This window comes from Anser cygnoides, chromosome 7, assembly GCF_040182565.1.
Source record: "Anser cygnoides isolate HZ-2024a breed goose chromosome 7, Taihu_goose_T2T_genome, whole genome shotgun sequence".
Lineage (NCBI taxonomy): Eukaryota > Metazoa > Chordata > Aves > Anseriformes > Anatidae > Anser > Anser cygnoides.
The window spans coordinates 20,051,863-20,069,731 of NC_089879.1; the positions used below are offsets into that span (position 1 = coordinate 20,051,863).

General features: G+C 47.1%; 1 protein-coding gene and 1 long non-coding RNA gene across 3 annotated transcripts in view; one reads left to right on the top strand and one right to left on the bottom strand.

Moving 5' to 3' along the window:
* Positions 1-7,627, bottom strand: part of PKD2L1 (polycystin 2 like 1, transient receptor potential cation channel) — a 23,972-nt gene extending 16,345 nt beyond the window's left edge. The window contains exons 1-3 of one of the 2 annotated variants that reach the window (XM_013201494.3): positions 7,251-7,627; positions 4,198-4,340; positions 2,060-2,222 (exon numbers count right to left, since the gene is read on the bottom strand). In XM_013201494.3, the coding sequence (XP_013056948.1) occupies positions 2,060-2,222; positions 4,198-4,340; positions 7,251-7,272 (328 nt within the window). In that variant the 5' untranslated portion in view covers positions 7,273-7,627. Of the gene's footprint in view, positions 1-2,059; positions 2,223-4,197; positions 4,341-6,372; positions 6,531-7,250 lie in introns of those variants that run through there. The other variant, XM_048069250.2, reaches the window with a different exon arrangement.
* Positions 7,605-15,427, top strand: LOC136791213 (uncharacterized). The gene is made up of 3 exons (XR_010832697.1): positions 7,605-7,703; positions 11,960-12,946; positions 13,067-15,427. It is a non-coding gene; the product is annotated as an uncharacterized lncRNA (long non-coding RNA).
* The last annotated feature ends 2,442 nt before the right edge of the window (positions 15,428-17,869 follow it).

A 17,869-nucleotide genomic window follows, 5' to 3' on the forward strand; every position in this document is an offset into this window, starting at 1 on the left:
CCTATAAAATGAACAATTCCAGTGTGAAGAAAAGATTTGAGGCTGACCAAAACTGAATTTTTTTGACCATTATGTTTTGCTAAATCACTCTTCATTTTTCTGCCAGACTTCAATAGGGACTGATCTTTTTCTGCCTGTTTTTCAGCTTACTTTTTGCAGAAATTCAGTCTTTGTCACAAGTTTTCCTGGAATGTCATAGTTTCATCTCAGTCATGCACGTGCCAACATCTGACCTTTTGTTAAGGACTTCCATAGCAGAACTGCATCTGATTTTAGCTTTACAGCTATTAGTTCTTTTTATGTATACTGAGCTATCAAGCTCCAAATATTTGTCCCTTGCTTACTCACACACTTGAAGATTTCTTGTATGTCATAAGACTCAATCAAATAGCCCAACTCAATATTTTCAGCATACAATTTAGAGCCAAATTGTGTTCAGGATATCTATCAATGGAGCTCTGCTGACTTCAGCGCAGATTTATACCAGCTAATGTTCTGATTTCTTCACACAGTGAAAGCAACTCATTAAACGTCATCAGGATTGATCAAAAAGACAGGAACGCTTTCTTTAAAAGAAGCCTCAATATTTTGGTTTTGATGAACCGCCTAACACCATTAGTTTGTTTACTTGTTCTTGCTGTAATGGCTTTCTGTTGTGTTTTCAGAATCTCTCCTGAAGTTGAAAGGCATAAGAAATTCCACTTGAAAGCCTAGTGATGGAACTGGCATCAATAATACCCACAGTCTTCCTGCTTTATACACCTCCTAGAGAGCTCAGGCCTGATACCTATCCCCACTGGTGCGCAACTATCATCCCCCTGCAAATCGGGATCAAAGGCCACACATCTCAAATCACCTCAGGAGGAGGAAGGAGACAGGCTTTTTTGCTTTGGAACAAGCAAAAGTGCTATAGCGCACATTCACTCCTGTCCTGATGGTAACTCTTTGGCATCTCAACAAAGTACGGAGCTTTTTGCACATTCAGCTGCCATGATGGCTGCCACCCTCACTCATGATGGCATCCACCCTCACTCCTGGACAGACAAACCAACAGCCTGCTCTGGCCATGCAATAGACCAGAAACAGAAATGAGAGACTAGAGAAGATGTGGATTTACTCTAGTGCAGGAGAGTAGCATGTAGTCTGTGAAAACTCCACAACAGAAACAAACAAACAAAAATCAGTGGGTAACAACAGAGCAGAGACATTACTGCAAGTGGTAACAGTAAGGCCGAGTCAGTGTATAGTAAAGGCCAGCTACTCAGAGAAGGGCACAAAGTTCATTGTAGTCATTGGGCTCCTGAAGATCTGAATCTTATTCTCATTTTTTTGTGTTATAAGCAACAAGAGACAAGAAGATGTTAGTGCACTCCAGTGCAACAAAAGGTACTTTAAAGGGATGGAACTATGTCCTTGTGAACAAACACCCCATGAGGCAGGGAACCCCTAGTACCAAATGTTAAGAAAAGAGGCAAAGGAAAATAAGTGCACTCAGGAATACCTAAATGCAGCAACACTCAAATATCCTTGAAAATTTGGTTCAGAAACTGGACCAAAATTATACCTGGAGGACCACGAGTCTTGTCCCTTATCATTCAGGTTGCATCCTGTAATTGTGAAACTATACCAGTTGAGGTTTTATTTCAGGTGTTTCTTTAGGAAACATGCCATGGAAATATACCACCTCATACGTGAAGTATGTACCCGTCTGCGTCTCCTTTGGAACCCTCCAACCTCGGAAGCCTGGGAATTCATCTCTTTTGAATATGACATTTGGACTGAATGATACTCCCATTCTCTCCATACCTCCTGCCTTGTAGCAAAGATGACAGGACAGACCCAGGAGGCACAGAAAGACACACAGAATGAGGATGATCCTTTTAGGTCAGCTAAAGATGATGATTCAGAGTAATGACAGTCTGTAGTGAGCAGCTTCCTGTACTACACAGATATTATGTACTTTCTACCTTCTGCACCCCTGCAGTCACCTTCCCCCGCAAGTATTACTGCTCTTCCCAATGGCTAGTAAATCCTTTCTACTGAAATACCAGAACTTTACCTCGGATGCCTCTGAAGATGTAGAAGCAGCACTTGAGGAAATGACTTGTCTTCCCATCCACAGCTTTGTTCTGCTCTGTCCGGTAGGGAAGTGGATCCCCCACCTCTTCAAAGTTCTCATAGGGATTCTCCAGGATGGACTTGGGGTTGTAGATGGCTCGAATCTTCAAGGAGGTAGAGGGAGAGCCATTGTAAACAGGATTATCCCAAGCTTTTTTCCCCACACTCTCCAGTTCATGTTCCTCTGGGGCTCGAAAGTGGCTCTCAGCTCTGTTGTTTAGGTGAGAAGAGCTCATGGCTATTCACTGGCAGCAGAAGTACTAATTAGCTGGAATTGTAGATGTAGCCTGCCCGGGCTGGATTTGAAAGCTAGCGGAAAGGGAATCAGTCAATGCCAAACAGCGTGTCTGCCTCAGCAGCCTGAGGGAGGGTGCACCATCAGCATCCTGCAGACAGCACGCATCCTCCCCCTGCTTTATACCAGCTCAGCTGGTGACACGCATGGGAGGGTGGCACTGCCCCTTGTAAGAACCACCACCAGCCCTGTCAGTCCCAGGAACAGCGACGTGGCCAGGACACCGTCTCTGCTTCCAACCTGAGACGAGAGACTCTGCTGGAGCTGTGGGAAGGGGAGGCTGCCAGGAGACAGCCCCCGAGCTGTGGGGGAAGGCTGGGATTTACTTGGACCCCTCAGGCTGCCCGCAGCCCGGGTCAGCTCCAGCAGCGAGCTGTCTCAGGATGCCCGAGCAAACACCGCTCGGCTCAGCGCGGAGCCTTTGCTCTGGGGCTGAGGGATAGCTCGAGTGGCCAGGGAAGGGTCACAGAGCAGAAATCCTCCCTCCTCGAGGCAGGCGGTGAGGACCCGGGCCGGGCAGGTCACCAGGTGGCGCTGGCAGCTCGCCCCGGGAGCCGCTGAGCCTAGCTTGTGGGATTGCGGCTCTGTAAAACCAGGCACCGCCTCTGCTCTCGGTTAGACACCGGGGTTTGGCCTTAAGCGTGATCCCGGTGAGTTTTCCCAGCTTCCTCTTTGCTACGTTATTGTTAAAGGCAGGAGCGGTGAGCAGGAGTAAACTCCTAGTGCTTGCTCTGGAAACCAGAGGCTGAGCTCTTCAGCTTCTGCAGGATTTTCACAAGCCCTGCGGGGTCTGCTTGCCCTGAGGCAAACCAGGATCGTATCAGGCAAAACTGGAAATAATAGCAGCTAAGGGGTGTCAATATTCATCCACTTCTTGCGAAGTAGTCCCAGGCCTCATAGGTGCTGTGGTAAGATGGTAAAGGAACATCCAGTCTGAGCCTGCCCCCTCCTCAAAACTGAATACATAACCTCAGCAGGTGCTTCTCCGCAGGTACTGATGGCAGCAATTTTTCCTGACATTACCCAGGGAAGCAACATGACTTTTGCAGCTGTAGGACTACAGGGCTCAAAGGTTCAAACAGGGATATTTTCTCTGGACTGTCGCGTTCATACAGCTGGATGTGGATGTCCCCTTTGCTCACCTACCTGACGATGGCACTGAGAATGCTTGAGTAACAACGAGGCAGGACCTAACTCGTTACAGGGCAGTGAGAGGGCAGCAACTGGTAATTTGGTGGGTTGGAAGTTCATCAGTGTTCTGGGATGGATTCTTGGGCTGAATTTGGTACAGTATTTGCTGGCTTTGGAATGACACCTGTCTGATGGTATCTTTCTGACCTTAGGCCTTATTCACCAACCCGCCATTCTTGTTGAAAGCCAGCAAACAGGATTTCTCTTCCTTCCTTTTCTCTTCTCTGGTGAAGTCTGTTTCTCAGCAGCCCTAGAAGAAACATTTCAAAGGTACCCAGGCAGAGTCTCTTTCTAAAACTAGAAACCATCTTCACAGTGGGATTCAGCATGGTAGGGGAACAAAAAAGCACAGCCCCAGAATTTTCCTTAAAATACCATGTGGGTCAGAGCGGTTCCTGCACTGAGCACTCATTCACTGCAGACAAATCCACTGAGCAGATGAGAGGAACAAAGCCACGGAAATGTTCAGCTAGGGAGGGGATAAGCTCTCTGTTGCTGGCTAATTTGTTAAGAGCAGGCTAGGTGAAGCTCAGAGATGAGCTCTCTGTCAGCTGGCCAGCCGCTTCATTGGGTAGCCTGTGAGCTATTCCTACCTGGCACATCGAGTCTTCATGCAGGATACAGCAGCACGCTGCTGGCCAGGGCCTCAGCTGGCTTGTATTCCGCCGTGGGGCTGGGGATGTGCTCTCTTGGCCTTGCCACCGCTTCTCTTCTTCAACGGCCTGTGGCCACAGACCTGTTTCAATGAATAACAGAGCAATGCTAGCTAGCAAGGAGGCTGGCAAGAGACCAAAGTAAAACACTGGGTGTTGTTGATATGCGCTGCCAGGCATGTACATGCACACACTTAGTCTGGGCAAGAAATATGACTTCCTCCTTTTTATTATTATTATTTAAACAAATTAAAAGATGAATCATGGGAGGAGAGAGGGAGAAGAATATTGTTAGTTGTTGGATTTTCTAAATCATGGTGCATTGTTTGGATAATGTCAGTGCTTTGGCTTTATTTATGTTGTTAATTTAAATGATAAATTGAAACAAAATGGTTAAGAAAAAAAATCAAGTTACCTTGGGGTACACTTGCACATACTATTATTTTTTATCAAGATCCCCACCAACCCTTGTTAGAGAGCACTGAAGATCAGCACTAAACAGAATAAAGATAATTCTAGTAATTGATGCTGCTATTACCAAAAAAAAAAAAGTCTGCAAGGAGAAGGATTTTCCTTTAATAGGCCATGTGGTGGACTTGGGAAACAACTGGCCTGCTTCTGCATGCATAAACCCTCTCTCATATTCCTGCAAGTCTCACAAAAAAGGCTTATGATTCTGAAAATGTTTTTCCTAATAATGTCTTCTGGCTTAATAAAATTTATTGTCTTTCCTTGCATCCCTTGTCTTGGTTATATCAACATCAGCTGGATCATCAACAGCTATCACTACTATTCTAACACCATCAAATTCTATAAGATTCAGTTGTAGTTTAGCAGCAGCTGGGCAGGCATTGAAACTCTGGAAGTTTTGTGCCATTCAGAAATAGTTATATAATAATCTGCAAAGACCTCCAGAAACAGAAAAGACTGTGATGGTGGGAAATGAACACACACGCCAGGTACAGTTCCAGTGCTCATGGACTGTCTTAGCAATTGCAATGCAAATTTGTGGATACTAAATGTGCATTACCATGAGCCTGTAAACAATCTCTGAACCTGATCCAAACCTCCCCTTTTTCACTAGCTTTTCATGGAGTTGTGAACTAAGCTGATTTGGGTAGTAAAATACTTTTCTTTCATTGGCACAATACAGTTTGGTTTTCTTTAAAAAATATATTATTTAGTTTTTACTAAAAGGAAATAAGCTGTCAAAGGCTCTCAAGAAAATTGGCATCATAGCACATACAGAAGAGGTATGCAGGAACCTTTGAAGGTTTTTGTTTTGTTTTAAAAAATGCTGTTTCTCTACATAGCTAATATAAAGTGTTTATATGGCATGAATAAATCCACCCTGCTTCTTCACAGGGGATTAAATTTTTTTATAACATTCATTCATTGCAAAGCAAAAGTCCAACCACCTTCTGCACAGCAAAGAATAAAAGAGTAGGGATTTTTATTGCCCCTAAATAATTAAATTAACAATTAAATTTATCAGCAGTAGTTTCCTTCAAATTTTCCACTGTGAAGTTATTTTCTGTCATGATCAATATATTGTTGAACTGTTTTATAGAAGTATAAGCCACAGCTAATTTTGCCATCAATTGGTAGTGTGATGATCACATCCTGCCACAGATACATGATAGTGAACTGAGATAGAAGGACCTCATAAAGGAATAACAGATTACCTATGTAGAGCTAAAATAGCATTCATTTTCAAACAATCCAAATTAAAAAAAAAAAAAAAGGCAGCTATAAATACTATACAGTAGAGAAAAGAGGAGTGAATGCGTGTAACACCACAACTAAATTATTATTTAATTTCCTGGTATTCTCTTTCCCTAAAAAACAAATCCTCCAGCATAGCAGATATCCAAGATAGCAAACAATTTGTGTAAAAAGAATGTTTTCTGTTATTGAATTATCATGCACTTTAGCAGTGGATGTCAGGTTCTCACCATTCTTGATTGTAAAGCTGACATTAATAAAAACAGTACCTCTCCCATGGCAGCACTGCTTAAGGTCATGCTCCAACTCAAAATACTACGGCCATAGCCCCCAACCTCAAAAGGAAGGAACTGGCCCCACTCCTGGCTTGTGGTAGCCTATTTTACTTACCTCACACCACGATTCTGGGGCACCTCAAGAGCCCCTTGCCTGGTGTCTGCAGTCCAGCCCCTCTGACAACTCCACACCCCTCCTTACCAAAGGACACAACAATCTCTATGCCCTTTTCACTGGGAGAAAGGTGGCCCCTTAAAATTGGGAGCAGGTGAATGTAATGTAGGAACAAAAAGGAGCAACCTTAGTGGATTTCTTTAATTTGGCAGAGAGGAGAGGGACATTCTGAACTTAAATGCCTTATTATACACAGTACATTGAGAAGGAATTAATCAGAGTAAAACACTCTCAAAGGTAACAAGATGGTACATTTGATTTTGTTTTCACTAAACAGTCCACACCCCTGCTACCTTTCTTCCAGTTCAGCTAGGATGAACTTGAGTATCTCTATTATTTCTAATTACTATAATGTGATAAGAATTAAGCATGGAAAAAAAGCAGCTTTATTTTGATAACGTGCAATACAGTAAAAAATGTAATTTTAGAAATAGGTGAAATAGCATGTGTACCCTGGTCTTCCCGGGCACAGGAGAATTCACCATCCATATAAGAATGTTATCATTTGAAACCTGGTTTACTCTCCTTTGTTATTTTTTCTCTGGAATTTGTGATGTTCAGGTTTGCAGTGTGGTACTCCAATGGGGTCTGGTAACACTGCAACCATGCCTGGGATTCCTCAGCCCCGCTACAGTGAGGGAAAAGGTCTGAAGCAGCCAGATGATTTATGAGTCTTAGGGTCACTCGCAAAAGCCCACTTCTGATTAGCATTCCACACCTACACAATTACACCATGCAAGCAAAGCCAACTTTGCACTCTGTGCTACACCTAACTCACACACCAACAACTGTCCAACCAGTAACAGTCCAAGACCTACCTGGGAACTCACCAGATTTCATCCCTTCAAAATAGACCACTCTTACGCCCTCTACTGCATCTCGTAGACAAGCCTTCACAAAGTAAGCCACTCTTCCTGCAGTACTCCTCCAACATCAACAAACACCTGCATAAGGACTTCCACTACAACACTACCAGCTCCTGCATGAAAAGCTTCATGTTCTCCGTTATAAATTACTCTTTCAGCCAGAAAGAATTAGTTTATTGAGTAAGCGACCAGCAAGCAAAACAGCGCTGGGCGGCTGGGGAGCCCATGCTCCTCAGACGGCCCGTGCCCCCCACCCCCCTTTCACAGTCCCCTTTTATCATCGGGTTCTTCCGGGGTTACGCAGCCCCCCTGCCTGGTACTGTGGCTGTGTCGACTGTTGCTAGGGGGTCGTGTCCGGTCCCTCTGGTGGTCGCACGGATGAAGGCGGTAGTCTTCCTCTGCTTGGTATGTGGTGTTTTTCCCTCCTTAACCGGTCATGTTGGTTTGTCTTAAGATAGGACAGTGGGTTATCAATTTTGCAGTTATAGTATTTACACAAAGTTCTCTCAACTCTCCGGCCGAGACAGCAACAGGCAGGGAGCCTCAAGGTCCTTACAGCCACCTGGCGACTCCCTTCGTTCCTTCTTAATATAGCCATGGGAAATAATGAACAAACATGCTTCATACATCACATTCTCCTCAAGAGTCCACCCTACAGCAACTGCTGACGAACACACACTAGCCTCACCAAAGCCAAAAACCACCACAAAAACCGCAAAGTTAAAATTGCATGTGCAGGGCTATATTGTAGGTGTGGGTTAATGCAGAGGTGGGCTTGGAAGCTGCAGAGTGTACACCCTAATGTTTCATATGGCATTTTATTAGGGATTCTGTTCTCCGTGGGAGAAGCCTAGAAGTAGAGATTCTGAAGACAAGAAGGGAACTGTTCTTCAGGTCTCTGAAGCTGAGAGTATTTAGTGGTATCTGTGCTGTGGATCTTCTGTTATATTTGCTTCTCCATCCACCTGGGCGCTGTAGAAGATAGAAAAAGAAAAATATAGTGCATGATTAACAAGCTCAAAGTTTCTGTCCCAAAGCAGAGTTACTGCAACTCTACGTACATTCTAGGAAGCCTAATTACAGTTTTTCCATTTTCCCATACTTTACATTAGTATTTTCTATCCAAAACAATTTGTTGACCCATCTGAGGTGCTTCAGGGCTTCTGCCCCACCATCCACTCTGAGGTACCTCTGCATTTCCCTCTGAACTCCCCCTCTTCAGTGGCATCCCCTCTCTGAGGTACCTCAGTGTTTCCTGCTCATGCCGCCCCGATACTGCCCCCTCTCGGAGGTACCTCTTTATTTCCCATTGAAGCACCCTATCGCTATCCCCTCTCTGAGGTACCGCAGTGTTTCCCCTTTGAAGCCCACCTGGTACTGTTCCCTGTCTGAAGTCCGAAGCCCCCCTGCCGCTAACCCTCTGCGAGGCACCTCAGCGTTTACCTTTGAACAACCGCGGGGCACCATCCCCGCTCTGTGGTTTCTCAGCCTTTCCCATCGAAGCCCCCTCGGCACCACCTCCTCTCGGAGGTACCTCGATGTTGCCTGCCGAAGCCCCCCCCGTGCCATCCCCTCTCTGAGGTACCTCAGCGTTTCCCTTCGAAGCCCGCATGGGGAAGCCCCATGAAGCCCCCGCAGGGAGGTCAGGCCTGCCCAGGGGCGCTGCCTGCTTGGCCAGAGGCGGCCTGGGGACATGGCATGGGCTTGAAGGCTTGACTATATGCCGCGCCATGGGGCTGAGAGGAGAAGCACTCAAAGGCTGTGAGGCAGCAGATTTTACATCCCCCCCACCTCGCGGTTTAGAGGACTGTGTCCTTTCTGATGGTTTAGCTCAAACATCTTTCTTACTTCTAAACGTACAGCAGTAACACTTGCAAAAACCCATTGCTGATTAGCTTTCTACACCAATTAAATTGCACCACATAGGCAAAGCTAAAATTGCCCCCCATGCTTCTGATAACCAAAAAGCTGCCCAAAAACTACCTGCATGCTGACCAGATCCCCCTTTTGGATCAACTTGCTGTCTTATTCTCTGTGCTCCATCGCACAGAGAAGCTTCCACAAAGAAGGCCACTTGACCAGCAGTAATATTGCAACATCAACAAACTCCTACATGAAGACTTACATCTTTCTGTAAGACCTAATAGGATATGGTATGCCTCTATGATAAAGTAGCACAAGGAGCAGTTTAAATCTTGCCATCAGTTTTGCTAGCATGATGGAAAACAGTTACATCCATTTGCCTGATGGAGTAACACATATAATGAGAAACTAGTAAAACAACATATCTGTTGTGATGTTGTTCCCTTTGTTATGCACTTGCATTTCTGCTGGTGTTTCTACCTTCAGACGCACCAGTACTTAAGCATTTAGTCTGAGGTATAGGTAAGGCCTCTACTCTCTTCAGTTTATTTACAGTAAAACTTACATTAAAACATTGTGTGGCTTCATTTGCTATTATTTGCACTGCATTGGTTTTTATTGTACTCACTGATTACATGTTTGAGAGTTTAGTAAAGCTCTCATACTCACTAGTGTGACAACCTAGTTTTGCTGGGCAGCTCCTAAAACATTTTACTGCATGCGATTCTTGCCTACAAACTGGCACGTGCTGAGCCAGGAGACCAATCTTACACATTCACAGGGCTGCCCTGTTTGAGAAAGCTCACTGGGAGCATCAGGCCTTTTCTGCCTTTCAGGATGTGTTCTCCAAGGATGGTGTTCCAATCTCTCAGCAGTCTGGGTCCAGATTACCTGAGACACTTGCTCCCTGAGCGGGGTGCAATTCAGCAACTGAAATCCCTGTGGGACACTGAGAGCTGCAGTCTTACACTTCCATTTTTTTTTTCTGGGATTTGGCAACCCTACAGAAGCCAACGGACTAAATATGCTTCTCGATTTCTTCCCTTCCACCCCCCAAAGTTTAAAGTTCTTTGTGAGCATCACCACACCTGAACGGTGGGGCTTTGCGGCGCGGAGCGGCCGCTGCGGCGGCACCGCCGGAGCTCGGCCAGCGGGGGGCAGCCGCGCTCCGTCCTCCCGCCGCCGCCCGCCGCGGGGCTGCCGCGGCCCCCGCTCCTGAGGGCCCCCAGCCGCCTGCCCCACACCTGAGACTGCCCTAGCACGTACAATCAGCTTGTGAGGTGTACAATCAGCTTGTGAGGTGTGGGCCAAGCCCTCGCAGCGTGCTCCTCACGCAGGCCCAGCGCCTGTTTTCCTACCGTGACTGGCCCTTCACGTGGACCTGCTGCAAGAGGTGGCATGGCCCAGAGCTGTGGTGCACACGTGGCAAAGCCCATGCTGCCCAAAATGCACATTAAGACAAACTTCTGCTGTCCAAGAGGCTGTCCAGTAACGTGGCCCTTGGGCTGCTGCCTTGTCCTCAGGGGTGCCCTTGGTCCCAGGCAGGTTCGGAGCTGAGGTGGCACTTCTGAGTGACAACAAACCACCTCTTCCCCGGGTTTCCCCAGCCACAGGCCCATGACAGGCCAGCGGACAGCAGGAGGGAGGCACAGGCTGCACCGCCATCCCAGCAGGATGAGCATGGTTTGTGAGCCCAAGTTAGGCCTGATCTAATTCTGTTCTGCTGCAACATAGCTCCATTCCCTCTTGTTCAGTGAAGAAAAGGGGCAGATTATTGTCTCCTTCTGCCTTGTCCTTGCCTCCCTTCATTTCTGCCTTGGCCACCACCTGCTGGCCCTTTCAGGCTAACCACACACCTTGCATCCCCTCCTATTTTCCTCCCTCCATCCTGGATTGTCCCCAAAACTCACTCTCTCCCTCAGGGCATGGTGCCCACTGTTTGACACATTTCTTCAGCTGGTACCTTCACAATAGCAGAATGACTCCACATGGTGAACTTTGATGGTCCTAGTGCCACAGCCCAAGCTTTAAGAGCTTATTTAGCAACTCTCTGGTATACTGCTGACTTGTGCTCAGCTGTGGCTCCACAAGGCCTCCTGGGCCAGGCAGCACAGAACAGATGCTTGTGCACTTGCAGACTTGTCCCCTTTGTGCATCCGGTTGCTCCTGCCTTCATGGCCCTCTTCTCAATTGGCTCCTGTTGCCTGGGACCACGTCTCACACCAGCCACAAGCCCTGGGAATCACAATCCCACCAGCATTCACTTCCCAAATCAGCTTGGCATTGTCCTCTGCCAAACTCATTCAATTATTACCCACTCTATCACCTTGGTTAATAAAGGCAACAAGGGCAGAGCCAACACGCTGCCAGGACAAAGCTACAAAGACATCTGCCAACAATGTGAAAGGCAGCAAATCCTGTGCAAGAGCCAGGCACAATACTTGGCTATCAATAGCCTCTGAGGATCAGTGCAAGTGTTTGGGGTGAAGCAAATGCAATTTGTTCCACCTGGGAAAGCTTTCTCTGGCAGGCTACTGCTCCCTGCACATCGTTCACATGCTGCAGCACAAGGGATGGGACTGGGTGGAAAAATTGGATTAAGAGTTCAAACTAACATCCACAGCACTGGTTAGCTATCACGTAACTCTCACCTGGCTAGGGCAACCCACCCCTGCCTGTTCCTGTCATGCCCAGAGCAAGCTTTAGAGATAAGATACACTGAGATCAGGGACCTCCAGAGCAAAATCTCACGCGTCTCTGACACCTGCTTCGGGATTGTCTCTCTCTTCTTCCTCCAGGTGTCACCTGCTGACATTTTGGTGCTGCTTTTTCCCCCCGCTGCTGAAACTCATGTTAGCACCCACATGCTGAAGAGGAGTAACAGACAGTCCCCAAGGGTGCAAGAATGGCTATGATAGATCCAACAGCACCGGGGAAGAGGTGGGTCCCTGCACCTAAGGGACAGGGACAACCTGAGATCCAGCAACAAGCCCCAGCAGGGAAATACAGAATGAGGAATCCGGGAACCTTTGGAAACAGAGGCAGGGATTCTGGGCACCAAAGAGCTGCCCTAGTTCTATCCCGGCATGTCCTGAGGAGCTCACTCCCATGATTCTCAGGCTGATGGTGCTGGCCAAGTCGTGGAGAGAGAGCAGAGGAGGGGATTCCTCAAGAGCTGCAAATGATTCACCACCTTTCTACCTCTGTCCATCCCATTTTTCCACAGAACATAAACTCGACCTTCACAGTCCTGTGTTGCACAGTACTCTGTGTTTATTCATTCCCAATCATGTAATTCCATATAATCCGTAAGTATCCCATTTTAAAGGTAGAAAAATAAGAAGGGCTCAAGTGCCTTTTACAATAAGCCAGAGGCTGGCGTCATTGTTAGGCTTAGATGCTACATGTGCTTAATATTCAGGGATAAACCAATCACCTGGCTGAGCTGGCTCCTGACTGATTGAGAAAGAGGTGGTGAAAGAGGAGTCCAGGTCCTACCACTGGCAACACTGCGTGTTGGCACACCAACTAGCTGTTATCTGTGTTCCAGCACTTTCCAGACTCATCCTACCCCAGCACTCAGACCTGTTAGCTGGTGTCCCGGGGTCCCTTTGGAGTGGTCTCAGAATATTTCAGAAGTTGTGATCAGATGGGGACTTCCTCACTAGGGGGGACATTGCAGTCCCTTCCTAGTGGTTTGAGTGGTGCCATCCTGACAGGCATCTCCCAGAGCTGCTCATGTCAAAGTCTCATGTGCAAATGAAGATTGGCTGGGGCAGGACAGGGTAAGTTTGCCTGAGTTCTGTCTCTGTTTTTTTTTTTGTTTGTTTGTTTGTTTGTTTGCTTGTTTTGTGTGTGTGTGTGTGTTCAGGAACGTTAATCTTTATATGTAATTCTTTTTACAGAGTTGTTATTCCCAAGACACAGTACAGAGCCAGCAGACTAAAAAGAAAAAGCAGAATGACACAATGGATAAACAGAGCAAAACCTCAGAGCTAAGGTGTTCCCCGTGCCAAGCAGAACCAGATGGTTACTCCATTTTCCTTTCCTATGCCACTGTTTCTACATCTACAGTTTGCTCTGCTCCCAGTTGCACGAGGTTTTGAACACATGCTTCACTGTTGCCCCAGACCCTTAACTCTAGAACTGCTATCTCACCAAATTGCCCTCTAAGTGTAGGTTTGGGCTCTTGACTCTCTTCCCCCTTAAGCTAGAACTTTGTTTAGTGAGTTGCATCCTATTTATTTCAGTTCACGTATCACATTTGCCAAGATCTCATTGGAACTCTAAGCAGAGTGACCTCCAACATGTTTTGCACTCTTCCTAGTTAAGTACAGTCCACAGAAGTAGGAAGCTCGATCTATCTTCCATCACATAAATCAGTAGGGAAACTGAGCAGCCCTACTGCAGGTATGGACCCCAATGCTGTTCCAGCAACCTGTAAGTGTGGGCTCCTAGCACATTTTCTCAAAACTTCTGCAAATCATCCTCATTTAGGTAAAGCTAGGAGGGAAAGAACAGCTGTGACAGTGTTGTGTAATTCTACATCAAAAGTCATAGTGAAGCTAGCAACTCTGCTACTTTGCCTTTACCTTACTTTCTTTTGTCAAAGACTCATGGATAAAAAGGCCTGTCCTTATCAGCTAGAGAAAGTTAAAGTAATTTCTGTGCCCATATGGGTTCCTGAAGTTTATACCTGAATCCTGTGGAAATATGACCCAAGCAAAGCATGGAGGAAGCAAAAAGCATACCTTCCAGAAGGTGCCAAATGCACACTGTGGGAATGTGTGAATGCATGTGGTCATCTGCCACAGCTCTCCAGTGCTATAAGGTCCAGACTTTGTGAGAGGTATTTGCAAATTTGACTTTTTGAATGGGACTTCTATCTTGATGCTGTCACAAGAGACAAAGAGACAAAACCAGGAGGCTTTAAAAAGGTGATCAGAAATAAATGAGAGTAGATAATGGGCTGCAGAGTCACTTAAGTGCTACTTGTTGAGGATTTCTTTTACACTTGCAACAGATCTCTCCCCCTATTAGCACTCAGAACACAATCAACTAGTTAACTTGGGGCATTTTACCCTCCAAAACTGACATGATCCCACATGTCTGCAGTCCTTTTCTTTAAGCGAGGAAATGAATGTGGAAAGGGAAGAGTGTGTTTTCCAGCTCCATTCTTTAAAGGAGACAGGGTAGACAGGTTCTTCAAAGACCTGGAAAGGCAGCAAAACCAGGCAGGCAGGTAAGGGCTTCATTCCCAGCAAGCAAACCTAAAAATGTTCCTGGACGGAAACGTAGCAGCTTGTAGCACCTCTCTCCTTCAGGACTCCGAATGTCCTTTCCATGGGCAGTCATGCACACTGCTGCAGCCTGTCACAAGTCACGGTGGGGAGGCACTCTGCTCAGGTGGGAACTGTCAGGCATTTTCAGTTGTGAATGTGACAAAGAATGTGAGTACCACCCCCATTTTATAGGCAGTAAAAAAAAAAAAAAGCAAAACAAAAGATGAGAGAAGCCACTTGCCTATGCTGGCTGAGCACAACTTCGGGGTTGCTCTGGCAGGACTCAGCTGTGCTCTCCTTGCTTATAATATTAAGCTTTGGTTTTGGGAGTAGCTGAGTTCTGGGGAGAAGGCCAGCTGCACCCTAGTCATGGGGTTGCAGCCTGGTTACTGCTGACCAGTTGGAAGCAGATTAGGACTTTGTACCTTGAAACAACAGTGCTCATCTGTTAGGCCATGAGGAGTGATGCCTTTTATTTAGACTGCTTTACCAAAGAGTTGGTGTGGACAGAGATAATGAAGCATAAATCAAGACACTTCTCTAATCCTCAAAATACCTGTGGGGTCCCACCATGGCTTTGTTAGTGTTGGGTTAATGCAAAGTTGGTGGCCAAATGCTGACACTTGCTGGCACATTTCACAACAAAATAATATTACAATGGTCTAAAGGCCATTTTGGCCCTCATCCTCTGGGTGGGGAAAGGAAGAGCATTAAACTCATGGTCTGAATATCTTCTGGGATAAACCAAGATTATTCCTCCTCTAGCCACAATGCTGTATGTGTGTAAATATTCCAGGAAAGGCAGATCTAGGTAATAAAACCACATATTGGGAAACTGCAGCATTCCAGAGAGTTTGTGTTGAGCCAGTAGCTTTCTCCTACATCTGCTCCCAAGACATAGCATAGATAAATGAAGAGACAGAGGAAGGACATGAGGGCTGTCCACTGGAGGAATATAAAGGCAGGTCTCTGCTCTAGTCCCATTGCCCAAGAGGAAACAAAACATTCACTTTAAAGGAAACTGAAGTATAGATGTAGGCAGATGGGGACGGCAGACAGGAAGAGGCACACCCCATCTTTGAGGTTTGGGTGGTTTTTTTTGAGTGCTACTTTCACGTGTAGAGTGGGGAAGAATGGGACGAGGATCCAGCAGGTTCACCCCTTGTCCTTCCTGCTTCTCATCCTGGCAGCATGTATATGCTCTCAGGGCAGCCCGCCAGCTTCACCTTACGAGGGTATGCCTGTTTCCCCTGCCAGGAGTCTGTCTCCAGAAGGACCGTGGAGACAATGTGGCCCATGCCACCTAAGCTGGGTCAGAAGACCTGCCAGTAGTAGGTGGCATTTTCCCGGTCCTTTCTTGGCACTTTCACAGTGCTGGCAGCAGGAGATGGCTGAGAGGATGGTCTCACCCTAAAAAGAAGGGGCAGGAGGCGTAGGCAGGGAGGCACAGAAAGGCTGGAGGAGAAAGGACAGCTGAAATGACCACGGCAAGGAGAGATGTCCAGAAAGGAGGCTGCAGGATCACAGAGGGTGTCACTGCCCAGTGAATGCAGGCCAGGGAGGGTGGATAAGGGCGCTCAGCATGCTGGCTCCTTGGCACCTGGCCTGCCATGTCTGGTGTGGGTAGAAAGACACCAGAGAGCACCAGTGCTGAGGAGAGGGTGGCAGCACAAAGGCTGCTGTGTTCCTCTGCTCCCCATCCCTTTCTCCCCCTCCCCTCCCAATTTATTTACCCGAGTTCAAAAGACAGCCTTACAGTCCCGAGGGGCTGGCTGAAGTGGCCAAGGGGTGGGCTGTGAGGTCATCTTTAATGAGGGCAAAAATCCAGTGTCAACAATGCTGCCCATTGTATGGCCCTGTTTAGACAATACCGGCTGGGTTCTTGCTGCTGGCAGCCCGAGGGCTGGGAGCAAAGCCTGTTTGGGGTAACAGGAGGGGAGGAGGATGGGCGGGGGGGCTGGCACCGAGTCGGGTGGCAAGGGATGGGACAAAGTGCAGAGATAAGCACACTATCGCAGTCATCATCCTGTTATCAGCCTAATTCTCAGTGCTGATAAGATTTCTGCACCAATGGCAGGGAATTCAGCCATCCTGGTCACAGCCTGGAGGCATGGTCCACCACCTGAATTACATCTGCTTTCCCTTCTGACCCTGGCAATCAGACAGCAGTGATTTTTGGGACGTCATCTCCTCCCTCTAACCTCACATCCCCCACCGAGCCACAGCAGGGTGGCAAAGTCAGCACCAGCTTCTTTCAGCCCCAGCCTTTCTGCAGGCCATAGTGGGAAAGCAGCTGGGGCTTTGGCCACTGCTTCTCTTCAGGGAGCTACCCAAGAGCAGCTGTTAGCTAAAGAGCCCAGCTAACAGACCCTGAACATAGCCATGCCTGAAGGGAGAGGACAGAGCAGGGGATTTTCAGGGATCTGTGGGATCCACTGAATTTATGGAGCAGCAGATGGTGTTTTAAGGAGAGGGCAAACCTGACAGAAAGCAAGCAAGCAAGGTGATGCCAGCTCATATAACCATAAATCTCACTTTTGAGGAATGCCATGATATTGGACTCCTCAATTCCCTCTTTCTGGAGCCAGGTGAATACACAGTCCTAGCTTTCCATTTCAAGGAGGAAGGCCATTTGTCACCTCTCCTGTCCAAGGAAGAGCATGTATGTGTAAATACAACCCAGGGACGCCAGATTCCAAAAGAGAGTGCATGGGGAGAAAGCAACATTAAACCAGGATGGCAACCCAATGACCTGGGGTCTGATTCCTGGTTCTGAGTTCCTGGAGCTGACGATCCTGGCAGACCTGCAGCTGCCACCACCTTATCCTCACGCAGGTGTTCACACTGAACTCTGAGCTAGGTCTTGTCCCAACTCATTCTGTAGCTGGGGGCTGTCACCTCATTTCTCTGCAACACATAACTGCACGCCCCTGTCAATACCTGGGGAACAATTAACCCGTGAAGCTGCTGGCAGCCGGTGGTGAACCACGTTGGTATTCATCTGTTCTGCGCAGAAGGCTCGATGCCTTTGAAGGGCAGATTCTGTATGAGGGGAGGGAGGAGGAAGAAAGCAGAACCGATGAAATGACAATAAACCACCCCTGCACTTCTCCTGGGATTAAAGGCCCTGGCATAATTCTCCTATCCCTAGAAAAAAAGCTCCTAAGCTTGAATTGCTTCATACTTCTTCAGGAAAACAATGCAAGAGATGCAGAAAATAGTCCTGGGATAATTTTTGCAAAGCTTTATTTTTGGCAGAGGAGAAGGGGTATGGGTCAGCTCTTTCCCCAGTTTTCAGCTTGCTCTCTCTTTCTTTGATTCTCTTCCTTTTTCTCAACTTCCAGTGATGAAATAGAAAAAAAAAAGGGGTGGGGGGCAGGGAATGCTGTAAAAGAAGATAAACAAACAACATGAAACAAACCTTGC